The 13,972-nt window shown below is 35.8% G+C and overlaps 1 protein-coding gene across 1 annotated transcript in view; it reads left to right on the forward strand.

Moving 5' to 3' along the window:
* Positions 1–13,972, forward strand: part of cfap20dc (CFAP20 domain containing) — a 55,072-nt gene that overhangs the window by 26,360 nt on the left and 14,740 nt on the right. The window contains exons 12-14 of the mRNA XM_041272924.1: positions 1,912–2,246; positions 10,065–10,469; positions 12,043–12,246. Coding sequence (XP_041128858.1) covers positions 1,912–2,246; positions 10,065–10,469; positions 12,043–12,246 — 944 coding nt within the window. The remainder of the gene's footprint in view (positions 1–1,911; positions 2,247–10,064; positions 10,470–12,042; positions 12,247–13,972) is intronic.

The following is a 13,972-nucleotide window of genomic DNA, read 5'->3' on the forward strand; positions in this document are numbered from 1 at the left end:
TTTGTTAGTAAGTATCTTAATAAATGTACTTGTAACTTTTTTTATTTTATTTATTTATTTATAATGCTGAGATATGAAGGCTTGCATATGATTAAATCATTGATTTATCCTTAGGGTGAATCCTACTATAGTAGAAATGTGTAACTAGCACTTGTACTATAGTTTGTGTACCAGCAGGTGAGCAGTGCTCATACAAGGACAAATACTTTTTTCAGCAAGCTTTGAAGGCAAATAAATGAGTATAGTTTTCAGTTTGTCAGCTTTATTTATGCATTGTTGAAATACTCATTAAAATGTTAGGCTGCAATTAAGAAATGTAGCATGCATCTATCTGCAAGGAGAAATTAATTGGGTGCTTAGGAGATCATTCTTGAATTTATCTTTGCTGCAATATTGTGATTACTCTTTAATTTGCATATCTTCCAATGAAAACACTGATCCTTTTTCATTCCTCATACGGAAGCTTGTTTTCGAAGGAAAGTGATAAGATGTTCTTTGCAATTAAAGATCTTTGTTATTAATGTGTTTTGATGAGGCCGTCTTGACAGTTATCAAGTTAAGTTTGTTTGGAATTTTCTGATCAAGACAAACTTCTTTAAGAGCAATACGGACACGGAAATGCATTTTCTCCAAGGTATGAACAGTGATCCTGTTCCTCTTCTTAAAGTAGAGGCCAATGGCAATCCCTGTCCTACAAGAGCTTTCTAGTTTGGCATGCTTGCCACTATAAATGCAATTAATAATTACATGCTGTCATAGTTAATATCAATTATCTGATGAGATAAGAAACCTAAGTACTGTATAGATATTTTTTAAAAACATTACTTAATACAATCAGTGGTTTGTATTGTATATTCAGAAGCCAAATATGTTCTGTAGTCACATCTGTGTCTTCTTAGAACTGTTCTCCTTAAAGCAATACGTTCAGTCATCCAAAATGGAGTGTTCTTTAGCCTAAGTCGTTCATCAATTCCTTCATACCTAGAAAATAGAATAAAGATGAGAAATTGTAGGTTTATTCCAGTCACCAACTAGGCAACCCTTTAAAAGAACCAGGCATTCCCAAGGGTTTTCCAATACGTTCTTTGCATCTCACATTGGACCTTTGAAAATGTAATTGATTTATTATCCCCCCCTAGATTCAAGATGCTTTCTCTGGGATCCATTAGTCTATGGGAGATTGAATGGTAAAACTCTGTATGAAAGTCACATGCTGTACTTTATTCTGTTTCAGTCTTGGTATAGAAAGAGGTACAGTTGAACAGGCAAGAGTAAAACATGCTTGTGCAGATGCACTAAATTGAGGAAGAACACAACAAGAATGCATACAGTATGTTCTTTGTACTACTAGAGTACATCATTGATTTTCAGAAGACAGGATAACTATAGATGGATGTACTTGGTATCAATTTCAATAAAATAAACAGACATATTTAGTTTGAATGCTATTTTACCACTCCCCGTAATTCAGCGGGAATCATTTTAAAGTATACCATGCATGAATGATTCTTGTTCTTGAAATACTTTTTTCTGGAGCTGCTCAAACTTATGTCCCTTTCTTTTTATCATACTTATTTTCTCTGAATGGGGAAATGTGCAGATTTTGATCATGAAAGATTGGGGGACTTTAATCATACAGAATATTCATTACATGGGTGTTTCTGCAGTTATTTGTTATGAATTAAAAACCTAAAGAAGAATTTTAACTGAAGCAAGTTCAAAGGCAAATTGCACAAGAACAATTAAATGATTACAACTGAATAAAACTAGATAACTTTTTTTTTTTCTTTTACTATTTGTTATTTTATTTCTCTTTGGTGACTTTAAACTTCCTTCTAAATAGAACCTTAAGATTCTTTAATTCTCTTACGGTATATTATTTCCAATGTTTTGTTTTGTTTTTTCCTGTAGATGATTGGATTTTCCCTGATCTTTCAGAGGACAGCTATGGGTCCCATTCTTCTGAGAAAGCCTTGGTGCCTCTTCAGTCAGTCAGCAGTGATTTATACCCTGACCTGAATGGAAGTGACAAAGAGGATGGGAGTGAGGATGAGGAAAAGGAACCTCAGCTGAATTTGAAGGACGTTTTTACTTATTCTTCGAGGCCACACTCTGCTTCACATGGAAAATCACAGAACACATCTGGTGAAGGCTTCATGTCCCTGCTAGACATGGGAGGAGATGGTGATCAGGACCGGAGGGGAGCCAGGTTTGAGGATGATTTCCTTGGAAGTGATAGTGAAGAGGTATGTGCCTTATATTCTTTGTAAGTCAAATTTTGCTTGAGCTCCATTAACGCTGATTAAAAGCATACAGGACTTGATATAATCAATCTTAGGTGTGAAGTTAATAAGTTAACAGTATGGAAAAGGGGTTAAAGTACATTTTTTTATCTGGGGTGATCGAAATAAGTAATGTTGAAAAGGTCAAAAGGTCTCACAGTTATGTGAAAAGTCTTACCTTTTTATTAGGGGTTGTTATATAATAAAGGTTAAGGACAAGAATGCAGTCATTCTTAAAATGACTGAATAATTGTAATGACAATGGTGTAACATGCACATCGCTATGAGTAGAAAAATGCATTTGTGTGCAGCAAGAAAGTAACAAGTTAAAAACAGAAATCACAGCTTAAATGCAGGCGAGGCTAAGAATGAATGTCTTTTCCTTGAGTTTTGGAGGGGCCTCTGAATAAATCGATACAACTTCATGTCATGAAGTCTCTCAAGTTTGAGTTCAGTAAGCCACGGCAAAGCAAGGATTTCTGTAAAATTGGAAAAGCAGTGAGGTATGTACATTTAAAATCGCTGGTAAAAGAGATTTTGGGATACGTGTCACTGTTGTGTGGCAAAACCGTGGCAGAATGGGAACCCCAAAAAGTAACCACATTAGTGTTAAGAGATTTAAAAATAAAATATCAAAATTCTTAAAAACCTGGAGTAAAGTTTTCAAGGAAGGCATTCATTGAGAGCTCGGAGTCGAAGAATAAGGAATGATCCATATCGCTGTCTAAAACTAAGTAAAGAAGATAGAAACAAAAAAATTAAGGAATCTTAATCATTTGATCCCACGCCGCCTGTTGGTTAATATTGGTGAATTTCAGATTTGCAATCATTATAAATGTTACTTTAGAGTTCTTAATAATTACAAATATAATAAAGGTGTTCTATCATCAGGTTTCAAAGAAGTACAGGAAAGTTGTGTACAAGTAATGGGTCCAAGGCTAGTAGATTTTACCTTTTTTCTTTTATGTGTAACCACGTCGACAAGATATCCTACTTGAATTATAAATTAGCCCAATTGATTACAGTGATTTTCATTACTCTAAATTTGATGTGAAATAAGCTATAGAGCTTCTTCAGAGTGGGCATGAGCAACCCTGTGTCATTAAAAATGAAGAAACAGCTGTTTAAGGCACATTAAGTATTTATTAACGGCTCTTAAATAAAATCATATCAAAATTGCAAGCAGAGTGGCTTTCAAGACCTGTAGATTAATTAAAGTAAACGAACCTGCAGTAACAAATTTCTCGACTGGCCCTAATTTTAACTGCTGAATAAATTATTCAGATTTAAGATTTTCATTAGTCTGATAGAAAATCCACTGAACCTTAAAATCATTAAGCTTTTACATTTATTTGGTAACATCTTTGTGATCAGCTTATTGCGTCACATTGTACTTCATGTTTGGTCAACATTTGCATAATTTCTTGAAAGATTACATTGTTGTGACTCTGACATAAAACAAAAGTACTAATAGCTTAATGTGTTGTTGTTAATGCTGCAGAAAAATCTAGAAGGTAGCATTTTGACGTCGGCAAGACGTTATTTCACCAAACCTATGGTGTAGTGTGTGTGTGCATGTGTTTAATTCACTAGAAGTACATGGAAAGAGCAGAGCTTAAAGTAATAATCCCTACTGTTACTTTCATTGGCAGTGGCGTTATTGTTGGGGGTATTATGAAGGTCAGACTTTGAGAGGTATTCAGGACTAATTTGCCACCCAAAAATGTTTCACTCCAGAAACAAAATAGGGATAAAAACATCTTGCTGGATTTTAGTTGAATAGACATCAGTGTTTAAAATCTGTTTGGTGTTCACCATGGAAGAGGCAAGTCAGCCAGTGCTTTTTGTTCACTGAGCTTACTCTGACAGTGCAAATCAAAAATCAGTTAATCAAACTGCACAGTACTTGGACCATAACATGCCAAGGGAGTGGTTTAAATGTTGTTGGTTTTTTTTTTTTTTAACCATTTGCATTGTTTCTGTCCCCCTGGGTAATGGTCAGTTATTGATCCATGTGTACCAGCTCTGACCCTGAAGTAATCAATCAGTGATTTCTTTGCTGTTCTGGCCCACAGGTTTAAGGCTGTTGGTATGAGAACCTTTACTCGGCATGCATTGTGGCTGTCAAACATGCATCTGACATCAGCGACATTCTCATGACATTGGGCTGTTGCATGCTTTATACAACTTGTAAAATGTTCAAGAAATAATTTTAATCTCAGTCGTAGTCTACAAGCTGAAAAACATTTCTAATGAACAACAAGGAATGCAGTATAAATCCTTTAAAAACAGCCTTACGAAGAGATGATTCCTATTAACCTATCTCAATTTATTGTTTGACAAGCAGTTAAACAAAAAAAAAAAAAAAAAAAGCAACAGTTCTGCTACTAGTGGCACTTAGAAGTCATTAGTTTTGAGTGTGTGCCCCTCAGCTAAAACAGCCTGTTATACTTATTCAAAATTATTGCTCATATTTATTTGCATCTTCTTTTGCAGTAGCAGTCAGAACTCCTGAGGGAAATCAATTTCATCTTCAGGATACATATGTTCTGCTACAATTAATTAGGACAAATTGATTGATGTCCCTGGCAGTTTCACAGCAGTTTGTGTTTTCTTTCTCTGAAAGAATGTAGTTGACTCCCTTCTGAGCTTTGTGTATGGGTTTTGTAAATTAGATTTTTTTTTCACACAAGTAGAATGCGTGTTTAGTTTTAATGAACAGTACGCCATGTATCCTACACAGAATGGTTCTTTTTTTCTTCAAAAAGTTAAACATTCTGCTCTTAAATAAACAAACAGAAATTCAAAGGTTTGCGCATATTTTTCAATATGTGTTAATAAATGGGGGTTAGATATAGAATCTTCAACTTAGTTTAAAGATGGTAAAGTAATTAAATGGATTGTCTGAAGTCTTTGATCAATGTTGATTATCAAAACAAATGTAAGAAATATGTTAATTTTTATGACATATGACATCTAGTCGTGTCCTTCTCAAAAGCAGTCCCATTGAGAGTGTGGTGCTTTACGACTTAATTTTCATTCAAAGAAAACTGACATCCCACATTTGATGCCTTCTGAGTGTATTTATCACAAAGATAAAGTAATTAGTGTTTAAACTTGATTGTGTTTGTCAGATTCTTTTTTGCAATACATGTATTTAGTTATGTATGTGTTTATTTATTGTTTATCTACCTGGAAAGAACCAATTATACATCAAATAGATAAGAGTCCTTGAATATGGTGGCTAAATACATGCATGTAGTGAAATAATAGATAATCATTCAGTCACTTTTTTTACTGTCTGTAAAAGACTTAAGAGAAGAAGTTCAAGTAGTCCCAGTCAATGGGATTTAATAGTAAAAATTATTGATTGATATAGTTGCCAGCAAGCAAGGAACCACAAAAACAAAGCCTCCCATCTCAGTGCAACCTGGAAGTTTACCAGTAACAGTGCAAGCAAGTACAGCGCTAGTGCAATTCCCTGTGTCTGTGCAGGACTGGCCAGTGAAATTCTCTATACATTTTTCACTCTTCGGTCTGATAACCGCAATTCATTACAAACCTAGCCATTATTATTCTAGAGGACATCTAATGTTCACAATATGTAGTCAACGACTGCAGTATCAAAATGTCAGCTTAGCTTGCCGATTGTAAAGCCTTCCTAGGGTTTAATTTACAGACAGTATAGAAATAAAATGATAGCAATGTATTCTGTAGTTATTCTTCAGCAAAGGTACTGAAGACTGAAACATTGTAATCTGGGTTGACTTATTTGCAAAGTCTGATACCAACCCGTTGATGCATGTGAATGTATTAAACTCTGGACCACATCTAAAATGCCACCCCATAACTGAAAAGGTAATTAGATGAGTTCCAAATTGTTACAGTACCAAGGTGTTATGGCCTTTATTCCATGAAGAGTATAGCTTTTCCTGAAAAGGACGGTGCTGCATTAAAATTGTTCCATATCAAGGGCATTGCCTTTTCACACAGTGGGCTCGGTCACTTCCAAAGGTCACGCTAATTGACACTTAATTTTATGGCATAAGCTCAGAAGACGTGTGGACAGAGCTTGAGGATTGGATGTGCATGCAGCACAATGTTTAAATAAGGCAGAGGCACATTAGGGATAACCCGGGAATTTAAGAGTCATGATCCAGACCATTACTGAACATACTGTGGAGGCTATTTGTCCCTTGTTGTGCCTCATCAGCAGTGTCATTCTTTCAGAGTATTTTAAACCTGTGAATTGAGGTAGATGGATTGTAACAAAGCAGCAATCATGTACAATATAAAAAATATTATGGTGCTACTGCAATAAGTGTTTTAAAATGGATCCACTATCTATTATCCCATTGCCATGTAAGATATTGCCGCTTCCTTCATTACACACACATTGTATACCTTGCTACTGGAACTTTTATTGGAACACAGCTGACAGCTGTTTAATTCTGAATCAAGTGAACAAATTACAGAAGCTATTCAGATGGAATTCTGTAATAGAGATTAGGTTATTTTAATTGGTGTCTGCCAAGTAGATGTGAAATGTGACAGTCACAAAATGCAGTTAAACCTCAGAGTTAGGAGCACCAAATGTATGAACTGGTCTACCAGACGCCTTACTTTCAACCGGAACTATGTAGCTGTGTGTGCAGTGCAACCATATAGACGCTCCAGTAGGCGGTGGGCTGGTCATGGAGAAGGCAAAATATTGAGTACTGCATTACTGTGCTGTATCCGTGTATTATTTGCCAGATTGAGGGTGTGGATAGCTGGTGCAGACATTAAAGCCATTGAAAATTGATTTTCAGAGTTACTAACAACCAAGGTGTTTGTAACTGCAAGGTTATTCTGTAAATCACAGCAACAAGACTGAGGTAATGCATTTAAAGTTTATTAATAGCTGTAATCTACAAATTCAGTACATCAGTAAGTGTAATGTTTGAATGTGACAGTTACTGCTATTTTAGTAAATCCTGGAATAGGGGTTTAGGAGTTGCACCAATGTATTTTATTATAATACAGGTAACATTATTGGTAAGAAGTGCATGTTAACGGATATGTCTGAATCCTACATTGAACCTTAATCTCTATTTTGAAATGTTGAAATGTCAAATAAAACATTTCTGTTGTTTTCAAGCAAAACACCGCATTCTTTATTAATGTTGATGGGTTTTTTTTTTTTTTTTTCTAGTTTCTCATTTTGTAAGCTTAATTCTGTTTGGCAACGTGCTTGATTTTAAGTTTTATTATGTTTGGTCTCATTCCAACCATGGTATTTATTGCACTTCATCTAGTTCCACTGAGCTCAGTGTGTTTATGAGAGCTGACTGGGGTTTTCCAAAAGATTTTGGGTTTCATCCCAGTTATTCCATCCTCATTTGTACTGCAAGCTTTTCCCTAAGGAAATTAGAAAATGTTTATACACAATTAATGTGTAGTACACACGTGGGAGGTCTTCCTTACTCATTTGAGCACTTTAAATAAAAGAAGAAATCCCACTGTTTTTTAATTATTCTAATGGGGACATCAATGCTCAAACACCCTACAATGAAAATGTGTTGGAAGGGTAGCAGTGAACAGAATACACCGACCTGGCTTCCTAAATTCTTGAACCCCATAAAGTAGAGCAAGCATTGCATCATCTTGATTGGCAACCCTGTCACAGGAGACCACGTTTGGCAATCTGGTCTCTTTTATAGATTATACGCTTTTTAATGTTTTTTGGAAAACTACCGGGATGAGAAATGTGGGTAAATTTGTGTTCTGTACCTTAAGTCTGTTTGTTTTAACATTCAGAATTGGTTTATCAATTGTTCTCTGTGACCATGTTATCAATTTTAAAAACATTTAAGAAATTAATTAATTGCAAATATGTCAAACACCTTATCCTGTGTACAGATGTAGTATATTTATGTTAAATAGCAGTTGTTGAATACGGCCTTTGCCTTCATGATTTTTATATTAAGTTATTATGTCATGTGTAGAAATCATCTCGCCATTTTGACGGACCAGAAAGGCTCAGCTTCACTTCTTGGTTCTCTTGCTGAAACTGCAGGAGATTACATTTCTTATACAAAAAGAGACACCCTACACACAACTTGTTAATTTTTAACATTACAGATACATAACAAATGCATTAAAATAGATACGGTATTTATAATATAATGACTAACAAAAGTAATGTGCAGGGTGCAATTTGGTCAAGCTGTTTTTTAATTTCATTCAATGCATCTTATCCTCTGGAATACTAATAGGCCATGCATGGCTGAATTGTTTCAGTCAGTGTCTAATGATTTTTGCTGAGACAATTGTGTAATTCACTGGGTTACAAATAGGCTTTTTTGAGCTGAAAGAAATTATTACCTCTAAAGACCACTAAATCTTAAGGTAGTGGACATTCCACAAACATTTTTCAAAGATTGATAGGCTCAATGAGACATAGATGTGCTGCAGTATGTGAAAGCATGAAGCAAACCTAATGCTGACTGTTTTTGGAATTTGAGGGGTGACCTACAGGAGCACTGAAATCAGGATAGAATTGCCTGGTTCACTCATTTTGCTGGTCGTTATGCACACCAGTAATTATTGAGACACTACCCTTGCTGTGCAGGTGCTATGACCTTTTTTGAGCTGAAAGAAATTATTACCTCTAAAGACCACTAAATCTTAAGGTAGTGGACATTCCACAAACATTTTTCAAAGATTGATAGGCTCAATGAGACATAGATGTGCTGCAGTATGTGAAAGCATGAAGCAAACCTAATGCTGACTGTTTTTGGAATTTGAGGGGTGACCTACAGGAGCACTGAAATCAGGATAGAATTGCCTGGTTCACTCATTTTGCTGGTCGTTATGCACACCAGTAATTATTGAGACACTACCCTTGCTGTGCAGGTGCTATGACAATACATGTTTACACTTGTTTCTGGGATAGATTAAAAAGCATTCCAGAGAAATTAAAAGAAATGTCACACTAATTCTTCGCAATTGATTTTCAAGTTAATTTCCGAAACGAAGCTGCTATAAAGTCTATGTTCACTGGCTCTGTCGAGCATAGCAGTCTGTTTAAATTTACCACTCTCTAAAAAGAATGTTGATTTTATAAAATGTTTTATTCAGGGGCCAAAGTTCCATTAGTCTACATTGGGTTGTGGCCTGATGTGAAAGTGAGTAATGCATCAACCATAAACAGTCAAATAACGCCTCCCCCAGAAAAAGGGATGATGTTGTAAGATCACAACATGAAGAAAAAACTAATTTTTTTACTAATGTAAACCACATCCAATCATATTGACATTTTTTAAAGTATGATTGTATTTGACACATTGTCAGACATCAGGTAAAGCCATTTTTACAATTTGAATGACTTATCTTTCGCATATTTGCATAAGTGGTATAGAGTAAAAAATATTCTCCTGAAGCAGTGGTCAGAAAAATCAGGACCCTTTTAAAAATATGGGTTTGACTTCTCAACTATCTTGTGTATATGATTATACAAAGAGAGCAAAAGCGCTTTATTTCCTATAGTTGTATTTGTATCATTTTATGCAAAATGGACAATTTTTAGAGTTGATAGTTAAAATCACTTTTTGTGATTTCTCATGGTGCATTTATACTGCTACAAACATAAATAAAACAAGTCTGTATACACAAATGTCACCCAAAATGAGAGGATTATTATTATTATTATTATTATTATTATTATTATTATTATTATTATTATTATTCAGATCTCTTACAACAATTCCCTGTTCTCTCCCTCTCTTATTTTTTGGACAGGATGATTTCCGTTCAAGATTCATCGGACCTAGCCCCCGCACAAACCCTGGCACATCAGTATACACACATTTATCTGGTATTTCAAAGACCGCAATACAAATGAGATCCTGCAGTTCTGAATCCAGGTCATCAGGAGAATCATTAACATCTATGCCATCAGATATAAAGGTATCAGATGGAGGCTTTCCGGCTTTAAAGAAAGCAGATGGAGAAAAAGTTCGAACCAGCGTGATTCCAACCCCAAGCCTATCTCCTACTGGAAACAGGCCTGGACTGCTGATAGACACTTTGGATTCCACTAACAGACTGAGGAGTGGCCAAGATAACCACTTAAGGGCTTCTTTCAACAGAAAATCCTTAAAGGAAATCCCAAGAGATGGAACAAGACTGGCCATGGAAAATTCTGTATGTTTTCCTTTTCTTTTTCTTCCTCTGAATTATTTTTTGAATGGTATGTTTGTATATTTTAGATTGTATTTTCTACATTTTAAAGGAGTCCCAGCCGAAGTCTGCACAGCAGCTCACTCTTCCCAGTTAAACATTATAGGGATTCATTTAAAAGCACAGTGCTTTCTGTTCGTAACAACTAATCCTCACTAAAAAAATCTTTCGCTTATAAAGCCTTCTTAAATGTTTCAAATGCCTTGAAAAGAATGAAACCAAAGAGTTGATGTTCAATGCAGCACTTCATTTGCTCCTGTAAATATGTTATTCTGTATAGCAGCTGTTTTTACTGAAATTGTAGCTACTTTTTTGTAAAATGAATGCCTGGAGTCACCACAGAGTATTTTAAGCCTCTGAATTGAGGTAGATGGATTGTAACAAACCACCAATCAATAATCCCAAAGCATTTACTTTTTCCATACCAGTTACCACTAAAATAACAGGCATTAGGTAAGCTTTGAATTGGGACGTACAGGTTTAGTGCACCAACTCCTTTGTGAAGCCTGGCAAGTCTCAAAAAGAGCTTTGCGTTTGTTTTGGAGGATCATAAAAAACAGAAACATAGAAAACTGAGCATGGTTTGCTAAGTATATGTAATCAGTATGCTGATACAGTGCTCCATGTTGTTTTTCGCATATACACATTTTCTAATGGAGTGTTAGTCATATAGGTCAGAAGAAACAGATGGAAAGCAAGTGTGTGTTGCAATGAAGACTTCATGCACCGTGGTCTTATTAAACCAGGAGAAGTTTAGCTGTCTTGGGAATCTTGTCGTCCTACTCTCATGTTCAGTAGTTGTGTTGAGACTGCAAATGTCTGCAAACATCTACACTGAACCAGTAATAAATCATTACATTTTGAACGGTTGACTCTCTCCTGCATTCTTTTGAAAATAATAAACCATATGTTGGAAGGGTAGCTGTAAGCCAGTTTGAAAGTCTAAGTCCCCAGGCTGTTTTCTCGTTTATCACATTGATTTTGGTTCCCATGTCTACATGCCTTTCTTGTTGTTTCTATTAAACACACAAAGCCACACAAATGTTTTTTTACCTTTTTTAATTTTTTTTTTTTTTTTAAATCAATGACGGAACAGATTATAGACTTTTCTGGTCAATGTGAAACACAACATTGTAATTTTAAACGAGTCAGTGGATCAAATAACTTTCCCTAAAAACCTTCCTTTGGCAAGTTTACTGGATGGAAACCAGAAGTTTTTGTTTAAATGTTGTGTCTACAAGCATTAGTATTGCATTAGTCCCTGGAGGTATATGCATGAACCCAACTTTTTTTTTTGGGGGGGGGGGGGGGGGGGGGGGGGGGGGTGATGTGAATATAATCCAGTATTGACAATGGTATGCTACTTGCTGTTTTCCGTTTCAGAAGTATCCGTATTTTTAAACTATTATACTTGTTAATTTTTTTTTTTTAAAGGGGATATTCAGTAATGTACAGTCTACCTGTACATTAAGTTATTCTCTTGAATGAATGAGTGAATGAAAATGTAGTGCAAAGATTTTTATTTTTTTTTTGTAAGGACTATGACTGGCGAAACTACCAGCCAACCAGAATGAGTGCCTCTGAGCTGTGCATGTTGGCCAGTCTCCAGAGGCAGCAGAACGAGGAGCTAGAGGATGATGGGAATTCGCCTGGTCTCAGCGCCTCACAGATTGACAACTGTAACGTCAGCATTAGCACAAGCAGTGACGACACAACCACATGGAACTCCTGCCAACCACCTGTAAGACTCAATCCAACCCTCTTTTTAATTAGGGCTAGATAACCATTAGTAATGCATACCATAATAACTCTAATACCACAGCTACTTCTGCAACTAATAATAATAGTAATAATAATAATCATAACTATGAGAGCTAAAGTTATGTATTTTGAAAAAAAATTAAACAGAAAGATGAATTCTTTTTTATGCGTGTGGCAAAGAGGAGGCATATCTTTATGTGTTTTAACACAACTTTTAAACACTCATATTTTGAAATATTCTTTTCTGCTAGACAACTCTGTGGTTTATTTTGTTAAACCCATCTGGGCCATTGTTTCTTCATCTACAATCAGCTAACACTTTTAAGTTTGTTGAAGGTGGTAGTAAAACACAGCAACAGCACCACCACCCTTAGACAGGCCAGAAAAACTGTCTTCTATATGTACAGTATACTGTAATCTGCTGAAGATATCTAAAACACATTTCAGTGCTTAATCTGCCTTGTAATGTTGATTAATATTATTACTGTTTATGTCTCTTAGTTTACATCAACTTAGCAAGGCTATGGAATATGCTTTTGGGCAGCTTTTGTACTTAAATGTTTGCTTGATTGTCATTTAAAACAATATATACTTTCCTCTCCCAATTGCTGTGCATTTTGAAGCTATTACATATGTGTACTAAAGAGCAAGCATGCTGGTCCACAAGTATTGAAGCTAATTAGTGTTTCTGCCATTTACATCGGTTGAGTAGACTACAAAATGTATGCATGTGTTTAGTCAGTGTTAAATTCCCAACAGGTGAAATAGCAGATAACATCAACTGGTATTTATGGTAGTTCAAAGAGAAATCTAGCAGAGAGGAGCACGCCTGGTTTGTTCAGTTCAACATCTCATTGTTTTATAAAAGCCGCAGATTAAGGCAATTTGAAAGTCTTATAAATATAATTTTTCACACATAGTTGTGGAAGAACAGAACATCTTAGTTAGTTTTCTGACAATATTGTGAACAAGAAAAATCACTCAACCAGCAAGGAATTTGGTATTGCACAATTGAAACACAGGTTACCAGTACTTTGGCATGTGTTGTCGCTATGCAGAGCCGTAACTAGACATTTTAGCACCCCTCCACCTCCACCCTCACCCCTCACCCCCTCCCATTTTTTCCTTCGCACCCATACTGCAATGACTTAATGGCATGAAGCATATTCAGAAAGACATAAAATCGTATTTCTACCTATACAGTGATTCTATCTAATAGCGTGATGAAAACGAGGCTTGAAATGCCGACAGGGTAACCCATTTACAGAGGAACTCTCCTAGCCTTAACACTTGCAAACTCGTATATTACAGTGTTGAAGTTTATTGAGGTAGTTAAAGAGAGATGTTCTTGTCAAGCTTCCACCCAAGCCAGTGACCTTTGTCAGCCAGTTCTGCCACTGTTGAGAAAGCTGGTGTGCTTCCTCTTCTGTCCTTCTGTTTTCTGAATTTGGTTCCAGATGGTTTCTTTGGCAGCATCTTGGTGATTTATTTATTTAGTTTTCGCTCTGTATTAAAAGTTCTTCACATTGCATGCAATGGTGGCGTTTGTCCCACGGTGGCCCCATGCAAAACTTGATTCCAGGGCCCCTATTCTCTATTCTTATCAGTAATACTAAGATACCACGACTTGCATTTTACTACAGTAATTGCAAAAAAACACTCAGAGACAGTTAGAAAGGAACCTTTCATGCTTTTGCAGTGACAGT

Source organism: Polyodon spathula, chromosome 16 (genome assembly GCF_017654505.1).
Source record: "Polyodon spathula isolate WHYD16114869_AA chromosome 16, ASM1765450v1, whole genome shotgun sequence".
In the NCBI taxonomy this organism is placed as follows: domain Eukaryota; kingdom Metazoa; phylum Chordata; class Actinopteri; order Acipenseriformes; family Polyodontidae; genus Polyodon; species Polyodon spathula.